Source organism: Spea bombifrons, chromosome 4 (assembly GCF_027358695.1).
Source record: "Spea bombifrons isolate aSpeBom1 chromosome 4, aSpeBom1.2.pri, whole genome shotgun sequence".
Taxonomy (NCBI): Eukaryota; Metazoa; Chordata; class Amphibia; order Anura; family Pelobatidae; genus Spea; species Spea bombifrons.
This window is the reverse complement of record NC_071090.1, coordinates 26434009-26450968: the sequence shown is the minus strand read 5'-3', so window position 1 is coordinate 26450968 and position 16960 is coordinate 26434009. Positions and strand designations below refer to the sequence as shown.

General features: G+C 41.2%; 1 protein-coding gene across 1 annotated transcript in view; it reads left to right on the top strand.

The window, feature by feature from the left end:
* Positions 1–265: 265 nt before the first annotated feature.
* Positions 266–16960, top strand: part of LOC128491172 (organic cation/carnitine transporter 2-like) — an 84537-nt gene continuing 67842 nt past the window's right edge. The window contains exons 1-2 of the mRNA XM_053463396.1: positions 266–888; positions 16121–16224. Coding sequence (XP_053319371.1) covers positions 496–888; positions 16121–16224 — 497 coding nt within the window. The 5' untranslated portion in view covers positions 266–495. The remainder of the gene's footprint in view (positions 889–16120; positions 16225–16960) is intronic.

Below are 16960 nucleotides of genomic sequence, written 5' to 3'. Positions count from 1 at the left end.
GAGATATCAAAAACTGCTCTGGTCGTTTAGCGAAAAAAGAACATGGTCTTGAAGGGGGATATCTAAAAATGTTTTTTTTTTTTTTTAATCTGACCTCCCAATACACAATGGGTTATGAAGAGTGAAAATGAAAATAACAGTTATAAAATCTTAGCACTACCACCTAGAACAGAATCCGCTCCACGAAATCGCGTACTAATACTTGATCACCCCTTTCCCAATGTGACAGCGTCAGCTTCTGCAGGTCTGCCTCTCAGTTCGTGCGTGATCTGGGCGGTACAAAGTTGTTCTGCATCCACCCACTTGCCGTAGCCGGCACGCAAGGCCTAGCAGGCCATAACAAGAGAAGGCTTTATCACAATACTGTATTGCTTGTTCGTACTATATACAGCCGCTGTTCCCTCGGCACGCAGCCAACCACCCTCCTCTTCCGTCCAGCTGCCTGCTGGCCTTCCTTCAACACACTGCATACCCTCAGCGCCTGGCGGCAAAGTCATGCGCGATTACGACCAAGCAACTGCTTTCTTGGGGGAGTGGGGTCCGTTCCAACTCACCATTTTCTTTCTGCTCAGCGCTAGTATTGTCCCCAATGGTTTCACGGGTCTGTCAGCTGTCTTTCTGGCAGCTACCCCGGAGCATCATTGCCTGGTCCCAGATAGCGCTAACCTGAGTCAGGCATGGAAGAATGTGAGCGTCCCCTGGGAAATGAAGGATGGAGTGCAGGTTAGGAGCCCCTGCCGAAGGTACCGGCTGAACACCCTCGGTAAATACTCTGCCGAGGGACTGCTCCCTGGCAAGGACGTCAATGTGAGTGAGATAGAGCTGGAGAAATGTCTGGATGGATGGACTTACAGTCAGGAATTTTACATCTCCACCATAGTAACAGAGGTGAGTAACCATTAATATATAGATATGTACATCTGTCTATTTTTAAACACATAAGCGCATAAAGCATCTCAGTACATTGGGACTGTTCCCCTGATTTTTTCGTGATCAAGATTTATACTGTGAGACATTATTCATTTTAACTAGTGCGTATACTTGTGATGTATGTTTTGCAAAAGAACTAGATAGAATTAATGTTTTTGTATTCAGTGCTTGACATGATCTATTGAAATATCACCACCACCATGCACGCACAAACGTCTTTAGATGTAAACGTGACACTTTTAATTGCCGTTGATTTTTGTCGACAGTCCGTTAAGTAGAGACCAAAACTTTGCTGGCACATTACGATAGTGCTTTGTTCTTTAGTACAGTAGTTATATTAAGATTCCAGTAAGGTTCATAAAACCCATCGCGTTTGGCTACTTTTGTAAAGGCACTTGACCTGTTCACTGTTTGGTTGCCTCCGGGCTCACACACAATAAGTCCATGTTTATTTAAGTGACATGGCTCATTAGCTCAATTCAGGTGAAACACTAAATCCAGTTTATCAGTTTCCAATCCTTTTTTATTTATTTATTTATTTATTTTTTTAATGCTTTAAGGTGGGTAAGGACCAGTGACAGTAGAAAACTTTGACCCTGGAGGGCTTAATTATACATTGATCTAGCCGCTTTTTTTAGTAAACACATAGGCAAAAAGTTAGTTCAGCTTTTGGATTACAGTTAATCACTGTAGTAGTCAAATATATTTACTATGCTTAATGTAAATGGAAGCATTTCACATCTTGTAACAAGACTGTAAGCTTGCGAGCAGGGCTCTCTCCACCTAATGTTTCGGTTTGTCTTAGTCTGTCAATTCTCATCTTGTTGTACCCCTTGAATATATGTACTGTACTAAGTGCTGCGTAAATCGTTGGCGCTATATAAATGAAAGATAATAAATAGTTACAGCCCTCGCAGGACCTGTTGGCCATCCCTCTTAGATGTGCGTGTCCCTGGTACATGGCCGATTTTAGTGGAATGAAGTTCGCATTAGAGCCAGTCCTTTGTAAGCTTGAAGATGGCTGATACCTATAGGATTCCATTTCCACAAATAATAAAAAAGGTGTCTATTATAGTCTGCTAGAAAAGCAGAATGACTTCTGACAGTATTTGCTTGTTTCGATATATCCGTGCAACTCCAGGTATCTGCTATATATAACAAATATAGCAGGATAAAAAGGAACAATTCCCAAGGATCCGTCGGTTTTGCAGAACAAAATTATAGTGTTGAGATATTGGGTGCAGTCTGCTTTGTGGTTAAAACAACATTTTAGTTTTTTTTTTGTTTTTTTTTCCTATAGTATTTGTAATAGATGAATGTATAAATACGTGACTGGAAGGACTTCTAGTGTATATTTTTTTCCAAAGAGAAATCTAAGAGCAGCTCTTTGTTTAAAGAATTATTTGTTACTTACCGTATTTGCTCGATTATAAGATGACCCCCCAAAATCTGAATATTAATTTAGGAAAAAAAGAACTAATTTTATTTTTTTAAATAAAAGCTATGATTGAGAAAAATCTAAGTTTTTATTTTCTAATCTGCCCCCCCAGTTATGCACATCTGCCCCCAGGTTTGTTACTCTGCCCCATAAATGCCTTAAACCCCCTATATGCCAGTGTCCCATGATATGCCTTTTAACCCTCTAAATGCCACTGTGCCCCATGATATGCCTTTTGACCCCCTATGTGCCACTCGACCTCCAGAAATGCCTTATACCCCTATATGCTACTCTGGCATTTAGTGGGTTAAAAGGCATATTATTGGGCAGAGTGGCATTAAGGGGGTTAAAAGGCATTTCATAGAGCACTCTGCCTACAGAAATGCCTTATGCCCCCCATTACACCCCCCCCTCCAAAAAACAAAACAAAAAAACTTACCAGTGCTTCTGACTCCCGGTGTGTTGTCTGGCTCCCTGGGGCTGTCAGAGAGAATTCCCTGGTGAGGGGAACTCTGATCTCTGACAGCCGGGGAAGGTCTGCGCGATGGAAGCACCGGTAAGTTGCGGGGGGGCATTAGAGACAGGAGGATCCAGGTCCCCTGCTGCGCTGCGGGGGATCTGGATCTTAGTCTCATAGTCAGACCTATTTGAGGTATGATTATTAGATGACCCCAATTATAGGACGAGGGGTATTTTTCAGAGCATGAAAAAAACCTAGTCTTATAATCGAGCAAATATGGTAGTTCCAAAAGGCATTCACGTCTGTAATTAAGACTTTAATTATTCCCCATACTTTTGACATTAGCAATTAAAGCCTACAATGTTTATTACTATGACTTTTATAGCAGTACTTCGCTGTAACAAAAAGTTCCCCAAAATAGTGTGTTTATATTCTAGGTAAAATCATACAGCTGGTTTCTTTATCTTCCTACATTTTTACTTTTAACGTATTTGTGTGCCCTTTCTGACAATGGCTGTTTTAACATTTCTGTGTTTGTCTTTAGCTGTAATTTTCTTCTTTCTCATTTACTGTATCCACACAAATGATGTACTGCTTTTTAAGGACAAGAGTCCTTTTACTCGTCTACAAAAACCAATGAAAAAAAAAACTACTAAATAGATTCTATTATGTATCCTGAGTTTAAAATTACTTATTTTTTTTTTTTTTGCAAGTGAAAGGGCAATAAGTACAAGAAGCATATTGTTATTTCAAAACCATTTTTTTCTTTCTGAACCAGTGTCCTATTTGGGTCCGTTCAACTTACCACATCAAACCATATGTGTTGAAAACAAGGGGACCCATATTTCAAAATCAAATCAACGATCGCCTCCTAAACTTAAATGGTGTGGCTGAAATGCCTTGATAGCGAGGCATTCAGCAACACCGAACACCCACCCCAGTTAAAATAAATAAAATAACTAAGTTGCCAAAGGTTTTAACCCCTTAAGGACAATAGGGGTCTTTACTCGTAGTATATTGTAGGACAATGGCTCTTTTAACATTTTTCAGTGTTGCTGTTTAGCTGTGATTTTCTTCTTTCTCATTTCGTGCTCCCACACATATTACATATTGTCTTTTTCAGGACAAACAGGGCTTTCTTTAGATACTATTATTTTTATCATATCATCTAATTTAATAAAAAAAAAGATAAAATATGGGTATTTTTTTGTTAAAAAAAATCTTTTCTCACTTTTAAACAAAAAAACTTTTACTCATCTGCAATCTACTATTTGTCCTGAGTTTAGAAATACCCAATTTTTTTTTGCTTTTTTCTGCACGTTTACGGGGCAATAAGTACAGGTAGCGTTTTGCTATTTCAAAACCATTTTTCCAAATCTGGTAATTCTTCCCCCCCCATGTGCCATTTCGGGTATCTTTGAAGCCGTCCAATGCAGTTTACCCCATCAAATCATATATTTTTAAAAACTAGACACCCCAAGGTATTTGAAATGCTGTTATTTTAACCCTTTCCATGCACTGATTTTACCATCAGCCTTTGTGAAACTTTATGGTAGTAAAAATGGTTTGTATTTTTTTTCACACACGTTGTACTTCAGGTATAAATTTATCTCTCCTGGTATGTGTCCGTGTCGACCAACACCCCAATATGTGTTCAGTAACATCTCCTGAGCGCAGTGATACCCCCCCCATGCATGGGTTTGTTGGGTTATTTGGGAGGTAAAAGGCCGCCTTTGTGAGGTGTGTATTTTTTTGCCATTTAGACATCTGGTCCTACTGCCCCCATGTCCCATATTTGGGACATCTTTGAACCTGGCCAATTCAATTTACCCCATCAAATCATACATTTCATACAACTAGACACCCTATGGGCATTTGTAATGCCAATATTTTAACTCTTTCCAAGCTGGAATGTTTGTGAAGATAAAGAATTGTAGGACTTGCTTATTTTTTTTTTTGGTAATAGTGGAGATTTTTACATGTTACCATATTTTTTTACATTTTTTTTTACACATTTTTGAACAATAATTTTTAACAAAAATGTAAAATTTTGTACTTTTTTTTTTTTTTTTTTTTTTTATACTCATCACTGATTAGTGAGCTGGGCTCCATTGACCTTGCATGGTTGGATGCAGTACCTGCATTCAACCTGCAGGAGGAGCTCGAGAGTTCTCAAGAGGGTCTGGATAGACTATTTTGATGCCATCCTGTGAATGACGGCAACGTCATTTACAGGATGGCACTTGTGGTTGCTCTTCGGAGCAATCACAAGGATATCGGGGTAGGGGGGTAGTGTTACTGATATGCGTCGATATCGAGGCATGTCAGCAACACAGTTTATGCTTAGGATGCGATTTTGATCGCTTCCTAAGCTGTTTTAGCCCACCACCGCGATCTTTGATCAGTGCGGCGGCCATTTTGTCCTTATTGCCAAATAACTTGCAGAAGAAAGCAAAAAAAAAACCATAAAAATATTGGGTATTTCTAAACTCAGGAGAAATAGTAAAATCTGTTTTGCAGTTTGTTTTTGTTTTTTTTTTAGGGATGCACCGAAATGAAAATTCTGGACCGAAACCGAAAATGAGACTCTGCTCGCATACTGTGCGACCAACGCACTGGTAAGCAGCCTGGCCCCTGCGGACGATTATTTTCGTCAGTTTTTTATTTCAGCATTTTGCCAATGATTCCCTTTTCTGCTGATTATATTTCGCTCACCAATATATTGGTGCATCCCTAGTTTTTTTTTTCATTAGTTTTTGCAGATGGGTAAAATTTTTATAAAATTTTTACATTTTATTTTTTTTAGGAAATTAGATGATATGATCTGACAAAAGAATAGCATCTTCTTGTCCTGGGAAAAAAAATGGGTAACTTGTGTGGGTGAACTAAATGGATGAGGAGAAAATTACAGCTAAACACCAGCACCGCAAAAGTGTTAAAATAGCCTTGGTCACAAAGGTTACAGAAATAAAAATCAGCCTGGTCCTTAAGGGGTTAATTCGTTATCAAGACAAGTGATAGCTTGTTGATCCAGTAAGATATTAGATACCGTATTTGCTCGATTATAAGACAAGGTTTTTTCCAGACCAAATAGGTCTGACTATGCGACTAAGATCCAGATCCCCCCCAGCGATGCAGGGGACCTGGATCCTCCTGTGTTATGCCCCCCCAACTTACCGGTGCTTCTGAGTCCCCGGTGCTTAGTATGGGCAGCGTGTGGAGCTTTATGCGGTTCGCGTAGACTATTTCCGCTCAAGCTCTACATGCTGCCCGGACTAAGCACCGGGGACTCAGAAGCACCGGTAAGTTTGGAGGAGGGAGGGGGAGGGAGTGTTAAACGGGGGACATAAGGCATTTCTGGAGGCAAAGTGCTCTGTGAAATGCCTTTTAACCCTCTTAATGCCACTCTTCCTCCAGAAATGCCTTTTAACCCTCTATATACCACTCTGCCTCCTGAAATGCCTTATACCTCCCTATATGCCACTCTGCTCCATAATATGCCTTTTAACCCCCTAAATGCCAGAGTGGCATATAGGGGAATAAGGCAATTCTGGAGGCAGAGTGGCACATATGGGGTCAAAAGGCATATGGGGCACAGTGGCATATAGAGGGTTAAAAGGCGTATCATGGGGCACAGTGGCATTTAGAGGGTTAAAAGGCATATCATGGGGCACAGTGGCATATAGGGGTTATGTGCATAATTGGGGGGGCAGGTTGTAAAAAAGGAAATAAAAACAAAATATTTTTCTCAATCATGGCTTTTATTAACAAACAATTGTTCACATAGTTTACATGAATTAACATTTACTGGTAAAACTTTTGTCCTGTAGGGTCGTCTTATATTCAGGCCTTTTCTTTTTTTTTCCCTAAATATTCTGATTTTGGGGGGTCGTCTTATAATCAGGGTTGTCTTATAATCGAGCAAATACGGTATTATTTTTCCCGTTTTTCAGGCACGATCTGGTTTTTGTCGATGTTACTTTGTTACTAAAAGGCACAGTAAACAGTCTCGCAAACTGCCATGATATTACAAACACTTCGACTGCCACAACCTCAACATCTTTACCATTAGCATGGACTTTAACCCTGGTGCAGATTAGCCTCCTATGAAAGCCTTAGATGTAGGTGAAAGGAGGACTTCTTCTTTTCAACTATGACATAAGAGATATGTACAGCAGAATTCCAACGAGCCCCATGGCATTGTGGTATATGTACACAGAACACTACCTGCACTTTGTAACACCAACTCTTTTTTTAACCTGAACATGAAATTCTGTTCTTGTAAATCTAAAGATTTAACATACATTTGCAAAACAAATGTCTGGCCCATTATCTTAAAAGAACAATCCAACCTTAAATCTAAAAGTATTGTAAGGAGACGTTATTTTGATAGTATTTTTATATTGTTAAAATGTTAAGTGTTTCTTAAATATACTGCATAGTGTATGTATATACGTTTCATATAAATCATAAGGTTGGGCTAGCTATGCACCATTATCGTTACTCATTATCATGAATATTTTGTAGTTAACTTAAAAGTAGGGCTGCAACAACTAATCGATAAAATCGATAATGAAAATCGTTGCCAACAAATTTCATTATCTATTAGTTGTCGATTTTTATTGATTCTAAAATCAGAGCATTTGCTCTGAAAAATACCCCTTGTTTTATAATCCGTCTAAGTGTGACTCAGCAGCTGTTCCTACTTACAGTTCCTCCCTGCAGTCACTGCCGACTGGCCAGCCCACTTCCTTTTTCCAGTCCTTAGGGATTGATCCCATAGCAGCAGCACATTTTAGCTTACTGTTTGTTGTTGTTGTTTTTCTTTTTTTGCCTTTTACCAGCCAAACAATCTGGCAAACCCATGCATGTGGGGTATTGCTGTACTCAGGAGATGTTGCTGAACACATATTGGGGTGTTGTTTGACAGTGACATATACCAGGACCTGTATATTTATAACTAAAGTAAAGTATTTGTGTGAATTTTTTTTTAAAAAAACTATTACAAAGTTTGACAAAATGTGGTTGTATAATTAGTGCATTGAAAGGGTTAAAATACCAGCATGTGAAATACCCTGGGGTGTCTACTTTTCAAAAATATATGGTTTGATGTGGATGAATTGTGTTAACCGGTTTCAAAGATGTTCCAAAGAGGAGATGGAAGCAGAATGACCAGATTTGGGAAAAAAAATGTTTTATGGAAATCATAAAACACTACTTACAAAAAAACAGCAAATACCCAATGTTTATGTTTATTTCTAAACTCAGGACAAATAGTAGAATCTATTTAGCTGTTTTTTTTACTTGCTTTTGTAGGCGAGTAAAAGATTTTTCAAATAAGTCATAAAAGGTGTTTTTTAAGATATGGTATCTGAAAGCCCATCTTGTCATGAAAAAAAACCATATATAACTTATGTGGGTACACTAAATGGGTGAGGAGAAAATCACAGTTGAACACATGCACCGAAAAAGTGTTTAAAAAAAAAAAACGCCTCAGTCCGAAAGGGTACAAAAAGAAAAAATAAGCCCGGTCCTTAAGGGGTTAAAAAATGTAAAAAAAAAAGGGTTATTATTTACAGAATAATAAAGGGAGGTACGATAAGTGCAGCAATTTGGCAGCGCGTCTAAAAAAAATAACAGTTTGGAAAGTAGGGCTGCAACTAACGATTATTTTCATAATCGATTAGTTGGCCGATTTTATTTTTTCGATTAATCGATTAATTGGATAAAAAAAAATGAATGTAAATTTTTCATTTATTTCAAATAATTTAATAAACAAATGATGTTAAATACAAACAGCAGAATAAAAAAAACTTTGATAAAATGCATTTCTTCTCTTTATTTCCCAACCAGCCCCCCAATTTATGCACATTTGAGCCCAGGCTTGCCACGCTGCCTCCCCGACATGCCGCGCTGCCTCCCACATATGCTACGCTGCCTCCCACATATGCCACTCCACGCTGCCTCCCACATATGCCACTCCACGCTGCCTCCCACATATGCCACTCCACGCTGCCTCCCACATATGCCACTCCACGCTGCCTCCCACATATGCCACTCCACGCTGCCTCCCACATATACCACGCTGCCACCCACATATATCATTCCCCGCTGCCTCCCACATATACCACGCTGCCTCCCACATATGCCACTCCACGCTGCCTCCCACATATGCCACTCCACGCTGCCTCCCACATATGCCACTCCACGCTGCCTCCCACATATGCCACTCCACGCTGCCTCCCACATATACCACGCTGCCACCCACATATATCATTCCACGCTGCCTCCCACATATACCACGCTGCCTCCCACATATACCGCTCCACGCTGCCTCCCACATATGCCGATCCACGCTGCCTCCCACATATGCCACTCCACGCTGCCTCCCACATATACCACTCCACGGTGCGTCCCACATATGCCACTCCACGCTGCCTCCCACATATACCACTCCACGCTGCCTCCCACATATGCCACTCCACCCCCACATATGCCACTGTGCCTGATACGCCTTATACCCCCTGATACACTACTCCATCCTCCCCAGACATGCCACGCTGCCCTCCCCACATATGCCACTCCACTCTACCCCCAGATATGCCACTGTGGCCCCAGATATGCCTTATACACCCTGATACACCACTTTGTCCTCCCCAGACATGCCACACTGCCCTCCCCACATATGCCTTATATAATGTATATGCCTTATACCCCCAGATATGTCACTCTGTCCTCCCCAGATATGCCCGATATCTCATAGTCCCCTCAGAGTCACAGACCTGTTCGCATTACACTGACACCATACTTTAATAAATAAGTACTGGGTTAATCTTCACTGCCCCCAGGATTTAGATTCCCCTTAGTCTACCCCCCTTTACCTCTAACTGCGCCTTAAGTTAACTTTATTAAATTAATTAAATTAACCCTCAGTCCTCATCATTAAATTAACCCTAAATGCCCCATTAACCATAACTGCCCCTAATTTAACCCTAAACACCCCATTAACCATAACTGCCCCTAAATTAACCCCCACCTCCCCTAACTTTCAGCAGCCCAAATATTAATTTTATACTTACAGTTAGATGACACAGCCATGTGGTTCTGGCCTTCTGGGAGAAGGAAGGGGCAGGGCCAGTTGTCACAGGGACTACAGGGAAGGACTGGTAAATAGGAGCTGCTGCTGTGAGTCAGACTAAACGGATTATATAATGAGGGGTATTTTTCAGAGCGTTTGCTCTGAAAAAACCCTCATTTTATAATCGATAATAATCGATTCAACTATTATCGATTTTATCGATTTAGTTGTTGCAGCCCTATACTTAAGTATTCCATAGTACCTTCTGACAAAAATATCTAAGAACACTGAAGCAGCAAACTTTAAGATCAATACCTGTCATTCTCAAATCTTTTGGCCACGACTGTATTTTAGTCTTATGCAGGGCCAGCAAAATCGCTTAAGCCAAAATATACGTTTCGTTTTCGCGTAACTAATTTCGTTAACTGGCTGTTCGGCTCAAACTAAATTTGGCAGCTGTCCCAAACGGGAAGGTCCCTGATTCATTCTGGATTCACCTTTCATTCTAGAAATTTAAAAAATGTAAAAAAAAAAAAAAAAAAAAAAATCCTCAAGAATAAGGATGGCCAAAGAGGTGTAGGGCACTGGGCCTGGGCAGGCAGGCACTGGCAGATGATGGGCACATGCAGGACTGAATTTAACAAAATCAGAAAATGTATCATTCAAGAGTAACAAAGGAGACATAGCAACACTAGACATCACTCAATAGTTTGAATATTGAGTGCTTGGTAGCCTAGTTTCAAGTTTCAGCTTCAAGAAAGCCTTACGCTGGTAGTATGTTGCCTATGATAGAGAAAACACTCTCGCTTTGAACACTGGTGGGTGGGCATGAAAGCAACTGTTGGGCTTTGAATCTTGACCCCTTGGCTGCTGAGCCATTTCCCACCTGGGTGCTAAACTGGTTTTCGCCACTTTGGTGCATCTCATATTTAAACGTGTTTAGAAGTACATTTCTTGGGAATAAACTATACCAACCATATATTGTTTTTTTAGCACACCCAAAGCAGATTCCAAATATACCATATGTGTATGTCTCATTAGGTTTGCAAAATAAAGCCAAAAATGGGAAAAAAGTGTATTTTTTCACTTCCGACTCAATAAAAACCAGTTTGTAGTTTTATTTTTCTAAACTCTTATATGAAAACCTGTGTTGCTAAATATTTGTAGTAGGTAACCGGGCTAAAATAAACAGAAATGTTAGCGCGTGATGTCATCGCGCCTGATCGGGTGACCCCGGTGATACCCTTCAGTGTGAGAGGCAGATCGCCGAGGTAGGTGGTGATGGAGGTCCACAGACCTCCATCAAGGAGGTCCCTGATTGGGACTGCTAGCGACAGCACCATGCCGTCGTTAGCAGTCAAGGGGTTAAGGCACTTTTGCAGTTCCTTTTCATCAGAGATGCCACTCGTTATCGTTTGTACAAAGCATGAAACAAGCAGCGCTGCAGGGGTAGGGGAAGGATGCTTGGATAAGGGATGCCTCTCCTAAGGATAGTGAGACGTCAAGGACCTCTGACTCCCCGTTATTTTCAAACTTTGTAAGGCACCACTCTGCTCCTTATGAATATTTGGCGGGGAGTCCACTGACTGGGTCACAGTAAATAGCAGATCTGCTTTAGCCACTACCTTGTACTCTCATCCCTGGCAAATAAGCTATGGGTATTAGGATTGCCCCTTTATAGCTTGAAGTAGGCGTTCCAAGGATAGGGCAAATAACAGTGGTGTTAAAGGGCAACCATTTTGAATGACATTCTGCATTGAAAATGTGTCAGACAAGGCCCCGCTTGAGTCATATTGTTGTGGCGGTGGACTACAATGATCGGGGCAGCCGGTGGACGTCTGCGCGATGGGTATAGACAACCTCTGCTGCCTGTTAGTAAACGTGACCTTCGGGTGCTCAGTCATTGAAGCCCCGGAAGAAGTGCTTTCAGCAGCGGAGATTGTCTGTGCGAATTCTGCCAGGGCTTCTGTGATGGAGCACCGGAAGGTCACGTCACACTTTCGCTCCGTCATAGAAGCCCCCAGAGGAAGTGCCGGCAGCAGCCGAGATTACCAGAGAGGAGGCTCTAGGCCCCCTGCAGCACTGCGGGGGATCTGGATCTTAATCTTATAGTCAGATTTGAGGTCTGATTATAAGACGGCCTCAAATATAAGACGGAGTATTTATCAGAGAATTAGAATTTATAAGAATTTGTCTTATAATCGAGCCAAAAAATACGGTGTGTGTATGTATATACCGTATTTGCTCGATTATAAGACGAGGTTTTTTTCAGAGCAAATGCTCTGAAAAATACCCCTCGTCTTAAAATCGGGGTCGTCTTATAATCAGACCTCAATATATATATATATATATATATATATATATATATATATATATATATATATATATATATATATATATATATATAATATATATTATATATATAATATATATTATATATATATATATACACACTGTATTGGCTCAATTATAGGCCACACCCTAAAAGTTTTTTAGTAAATAAAAACACTCAGTGGAACAGATATGCTGCCACTCTGTCCGCAAGACGTGCCACCCCCTGGGATATGCTGCAACTCTATCCCCCCCCCGAGATATGCTGCCACTCTGCCCCAAGATGTGCCCCCCCCTCTAGACTTACTGGTGCAGACTCCCCGGGGTCTTGCAGGGCCGGCGGGGGACATCTACGCAGTACGTGAATTCAACTTCCGGTGCCGGCACTTCCGACAAGGAAGATTAACGTACATCGCGCAGACGTTCACCAGCTGCGGCGATGCGAGCATAAACAACCTCCGCTGCCGGCACGTCTGCACGATGTGCTTTAACAATCTCCCGTGCCGGCACCCCCCCCCCCGGTGGGAATTCCCGGCAAAGGAGATTGTTAAAGCACATCGAGCAGATGTGCCAGCAGCGGAGGCTGTTTACGCGCGCATCGCAGCAGTCGGTGAACGTCTGCACGATGTGCTTTAACAATCTCCCATGCCGGCACTGCCCCCGTGGAAAGTGCTGGCAGGGGAGGCTGTCTCAGGGTATCGGAGAGTAGGATACAGGTCCCCTGCAACGCTGCATGGGATCTGTATCCTAACCCTGCTGCCTGCCTGGCGCCCGGAACTGCATGTCCCGGGCGTCGGGCGATATGAATTGCGCATTCCTGCTCTAGACCCCGAATATAGGCAGCACCCCCACTTTTAATGACTTAGAGTGTGGGGGGGTGCGGCCTATATTCGGGCAAATACGGTGTGTGTATATCTATATATATATATATCTTCCCGTGCACTGAGACTCTCCTCCTCCTGTATCATCTTTACCCAACTTGACTTGTGCTGCCCCAAACCTCTTGAATTCATTTCTACCTAACCTCCATCTTCTGAGAAATCGTATTTGCTACTAATTAAAATCCTAAATTCACCTATGGCACAATAACTCCCTTCTTTTTCTATACCTTGTGTTTTTTTTCTCCTCTAGATTGTAAACTTGTGAGCAGGGCTCTGTGATATACTTACCGCCAGTGAGCTCCTGTGCTGGCGCAAGGAGACTCCCTTTGCAAATGTGCAAAACATGCTTCCCTTGATTTTAATGTAGGGACTTTCCTGCCACTGATTGCCTGCTTTAAGCAGCCAATCAGTGGTTAAACTGATTGAGGAGCATTGAGGAGGCAGGGATCTGCAGCTTCTACCAAAGGTTAGTATTTATTTTAGCTATATTAATCTCCTCTTTACTGAGGGTGTTTTGTACCTAAAAACCTGGTACTTTTCCACCATTTTTAGTTTCCTTAACCATGATTCTCTTTTTTTTTTTTTTTTTTTCGTGTGCACCTACACAAATTATATAATGGGTTTTTTTGTTTAAGGACAGATAGAGCTTTCTTTTGATACCGTTTTAGATATATATATATATATATATATATATATATATATATAGTCAAATATAATACATTATAATACATTAAAATTAATGGAGCATCCATTCATAAAGGAAGCCTCATGTGATCCTGTCATCACGCAAGACTTGAGGAGGCCATTGTTTTTGTTTTGTTTTGTTTTTTTACTTTTTATACAAAGCGTACAATGTAGACGAGCCAAAACAAAGTACAAAAATACAAAGATCATACAGCGGCAACAGGCACGATACAGCATACCAAACAATAGGGACATAAAACTCACAATAGAGGCAAGTCAAATTGCAGCGTCAAGAAACCCGTACTGCCCCGAACGCAAAAGTGCCTTCTCCCTAGCGGAGAAAAGCCTACCACCCGGCGGTGCGAGAATTCCGAACAGGGCCCACTCTGCCGTTAAAGCAAGCGGAATGTCTAACGTCTGCACCACAAAACGATGGACCTCTTTCTAAAACCTCCCAACACCCAGAAACACCCAGAGGTCCAACATGTCAAGGTCAATATCGGGGAACTCCTTCCTCCAAGCGGGCAAACCCTGTCTAAGGGAGCTCCACTTCAGGACATATCTAATATGCCCATAAAGAAAGGACATGGTAAGGGAGCCGGTGAGGGCACGGAGCGTTAGATGATCAAAAGGGTTGGCATGATCCTTAGGCGTTAACTCTGCCAGGAGAGTGTTAAGAAAACTATCAAGTTGTAAATAGTGTAGCGGATGGATTGAGAGGGAAGGAAACTTTTCTTGAAAATGCTGGGTAAGCACACTATTCGTACCAGAATAAAGAAAGTCATCAACAAGTCTACCCCCAACTAATTCCAACCTCCTAAAAACCAGATTCTCTCTCCCATGTTTAAACCTAGGGTTACGAACCAGCGTCATGAATCTAGAGCGAAGAAAGCTCAAGCCGAGGCACTTGCGCACATGCAGCCAAGCTCTGTGCAGATGGTACAGTAGCGGGTTAGAGCATAAATCCTCTGGCCATAGCCGCTTAGGCAGATGCAGGAGGGAGGCCAAAGTAATATCCGGAGAGAGCCGCTGTTCAAGCCCCGTGACAGCAAAGCAATGTTTATCAAGGATCCAATCCACTGCATATTTTTAATTAGCCAAGTTATTGTCCCAAATTTGTTTGACTTTCAGACCCCCATCAGAGGCAGGCTTCTGCAATTTCACAAGCGCAATTCTAGACTGCTTGTCTCCCCCACAAAAACCGCTGAAGAGAATTATGGTGATTTCGAACATCCTTCCTCTTGAGAGTGAGCGGAAGCATATGAATGGGATACAATAATTTAGGGAAAGCCATAATATTATATAAGTGGCGTCGATCCGTAAAGGAGAGGGGAAATTTAGCCCAGGTGTTGAACAATCGACTTTCTGAAATAGCAGAGGGATATTTAATTTGTAAAGGTGGGAAAGGTTAGAAGGAATCCAAAGGCCCAAATACATAAGGGCCAGGGATGAGGTCCACCTAAAAGGGAACCGATCACCCCAGCCGCCCCTGGCCTGAGGAAAGATCGGGAGTGCCTCTGTCTTAGCAAAGTTTATTAAAAATCCAGAGGATTGACGGAACATAGTGAAAATGTCTAGAAGCGGAAGAACGGAGTGTTTAGGATTAGAGAGAAACAAGAGCAGATCATCAGCAAAAGCTACCACCTTTAACTCAGCCCCTCCTATAGGAGTGCCTTCCAGGTGCTCTGAGCAGCTAATCAAGCGGATCAGAGGTTCAATGGCCAAATTGAATAGTAGTGGAGATAAAGGGCAACCCTGAAGGGTAATTATTATTTTTTAACTTAAATGAGGCTGGTAATCAGTCTCTGACCAATCAGCAGCACTCACTCCCTGTGAATGGAGCGGAGCCTCATGATCATTGAGAGTGAGAGGCATTCATTCATAATGAAAGTCTCATGGGATTTCATGAGACTTCCGTGCAGGGAGGTTAATTGTGGTTCCTGAGCACACCGCTACTTTCTTCCTGACGTTCCATGCCATCATGATTTTTGGGGGGCCGCTTTTTTTCATGATAGCATGGAACATTACAAAGGTTTTTGGGGGTTAATATGCATTCTTTATTAAGGTTGTCAAGCTACTTACTGATGACACTAGCTCTGAACCACAACTATATATACATTGGTCAGGTTATATTGGTTGTAAACTGCTTTCTGATTTTTCTTTTTCTGAAACGTAATAGAAGAAACCTGTTTATTGCCCAACCACGTGGGTCTGTATACCTGTAACCTGTACAGACATGGGTCTGTATGCCTTCTGCAACAATATGTATGTGCATTAATATATTTTCTTTTGTGCATTTGTTTTGTTTTTATTCCCAGTGGGACCTGGTTTGTGAAAATGACTGGAAAGGGCCCTTAACTACCTCGCTATTTTTTGTGGGAGTTCTCATTGGTTCCTTTGTATCAGGACAGATGTCAGACAGGTAGTATGTGATCAAAGACATGGATATACATACGAGTTGTATTTATGATATATAAATATCACTGTCTAAAATTGTCCAAAAAATATGTCTAAATGGACCCTTTTCTGGACTTCTTGTGTGTTGGTGTGAATTATGCATGCAAACTGCCTTCTTAAATAAAATTTTCATTTATGTAGGTATATGAGGGTTTGTATGTCTGTCCCAATCAAAATAAATCTTCATTTGTGCCAATAACAAGATAAACAGCTAGAAATTATTTCCAGTGATAGTATTTCAAAACTGCTGTCTGTTTTTATGTATTTCCTTTAATTGATTATCTGTTTGATATATGCTATTAGGATAGCCTAAAAGCATATTGGTTAAATTATAATAATTGTAAGGTTTAAATTAATACGTCAACTTGCCGAGTTTGGAGTATTAATCAAATGCAATTAGAGGACATATTTATCTAGGTGTATAAATGTTTGTTTTTGTATGTTATGATCAATATAAACCATGTTATGTGTGCATATAAATCCCATCTATGCGCCTACATTTTAAGGTGCTGTGCCACTCTTCCTTCTGGAGATTAGTAATAAAATGAAGCTTTTATGGCCAGATGATGAAGTGATGATCAATAGAATCATTTAAACTGACACAACACATACTCATATTGCTTATAAAGGTGAAAAAAACGTTCCTTTCTGGCTCCATGGACAGTCAGAATAATTGAATTCCATTTCTTGCCAAAAAATCT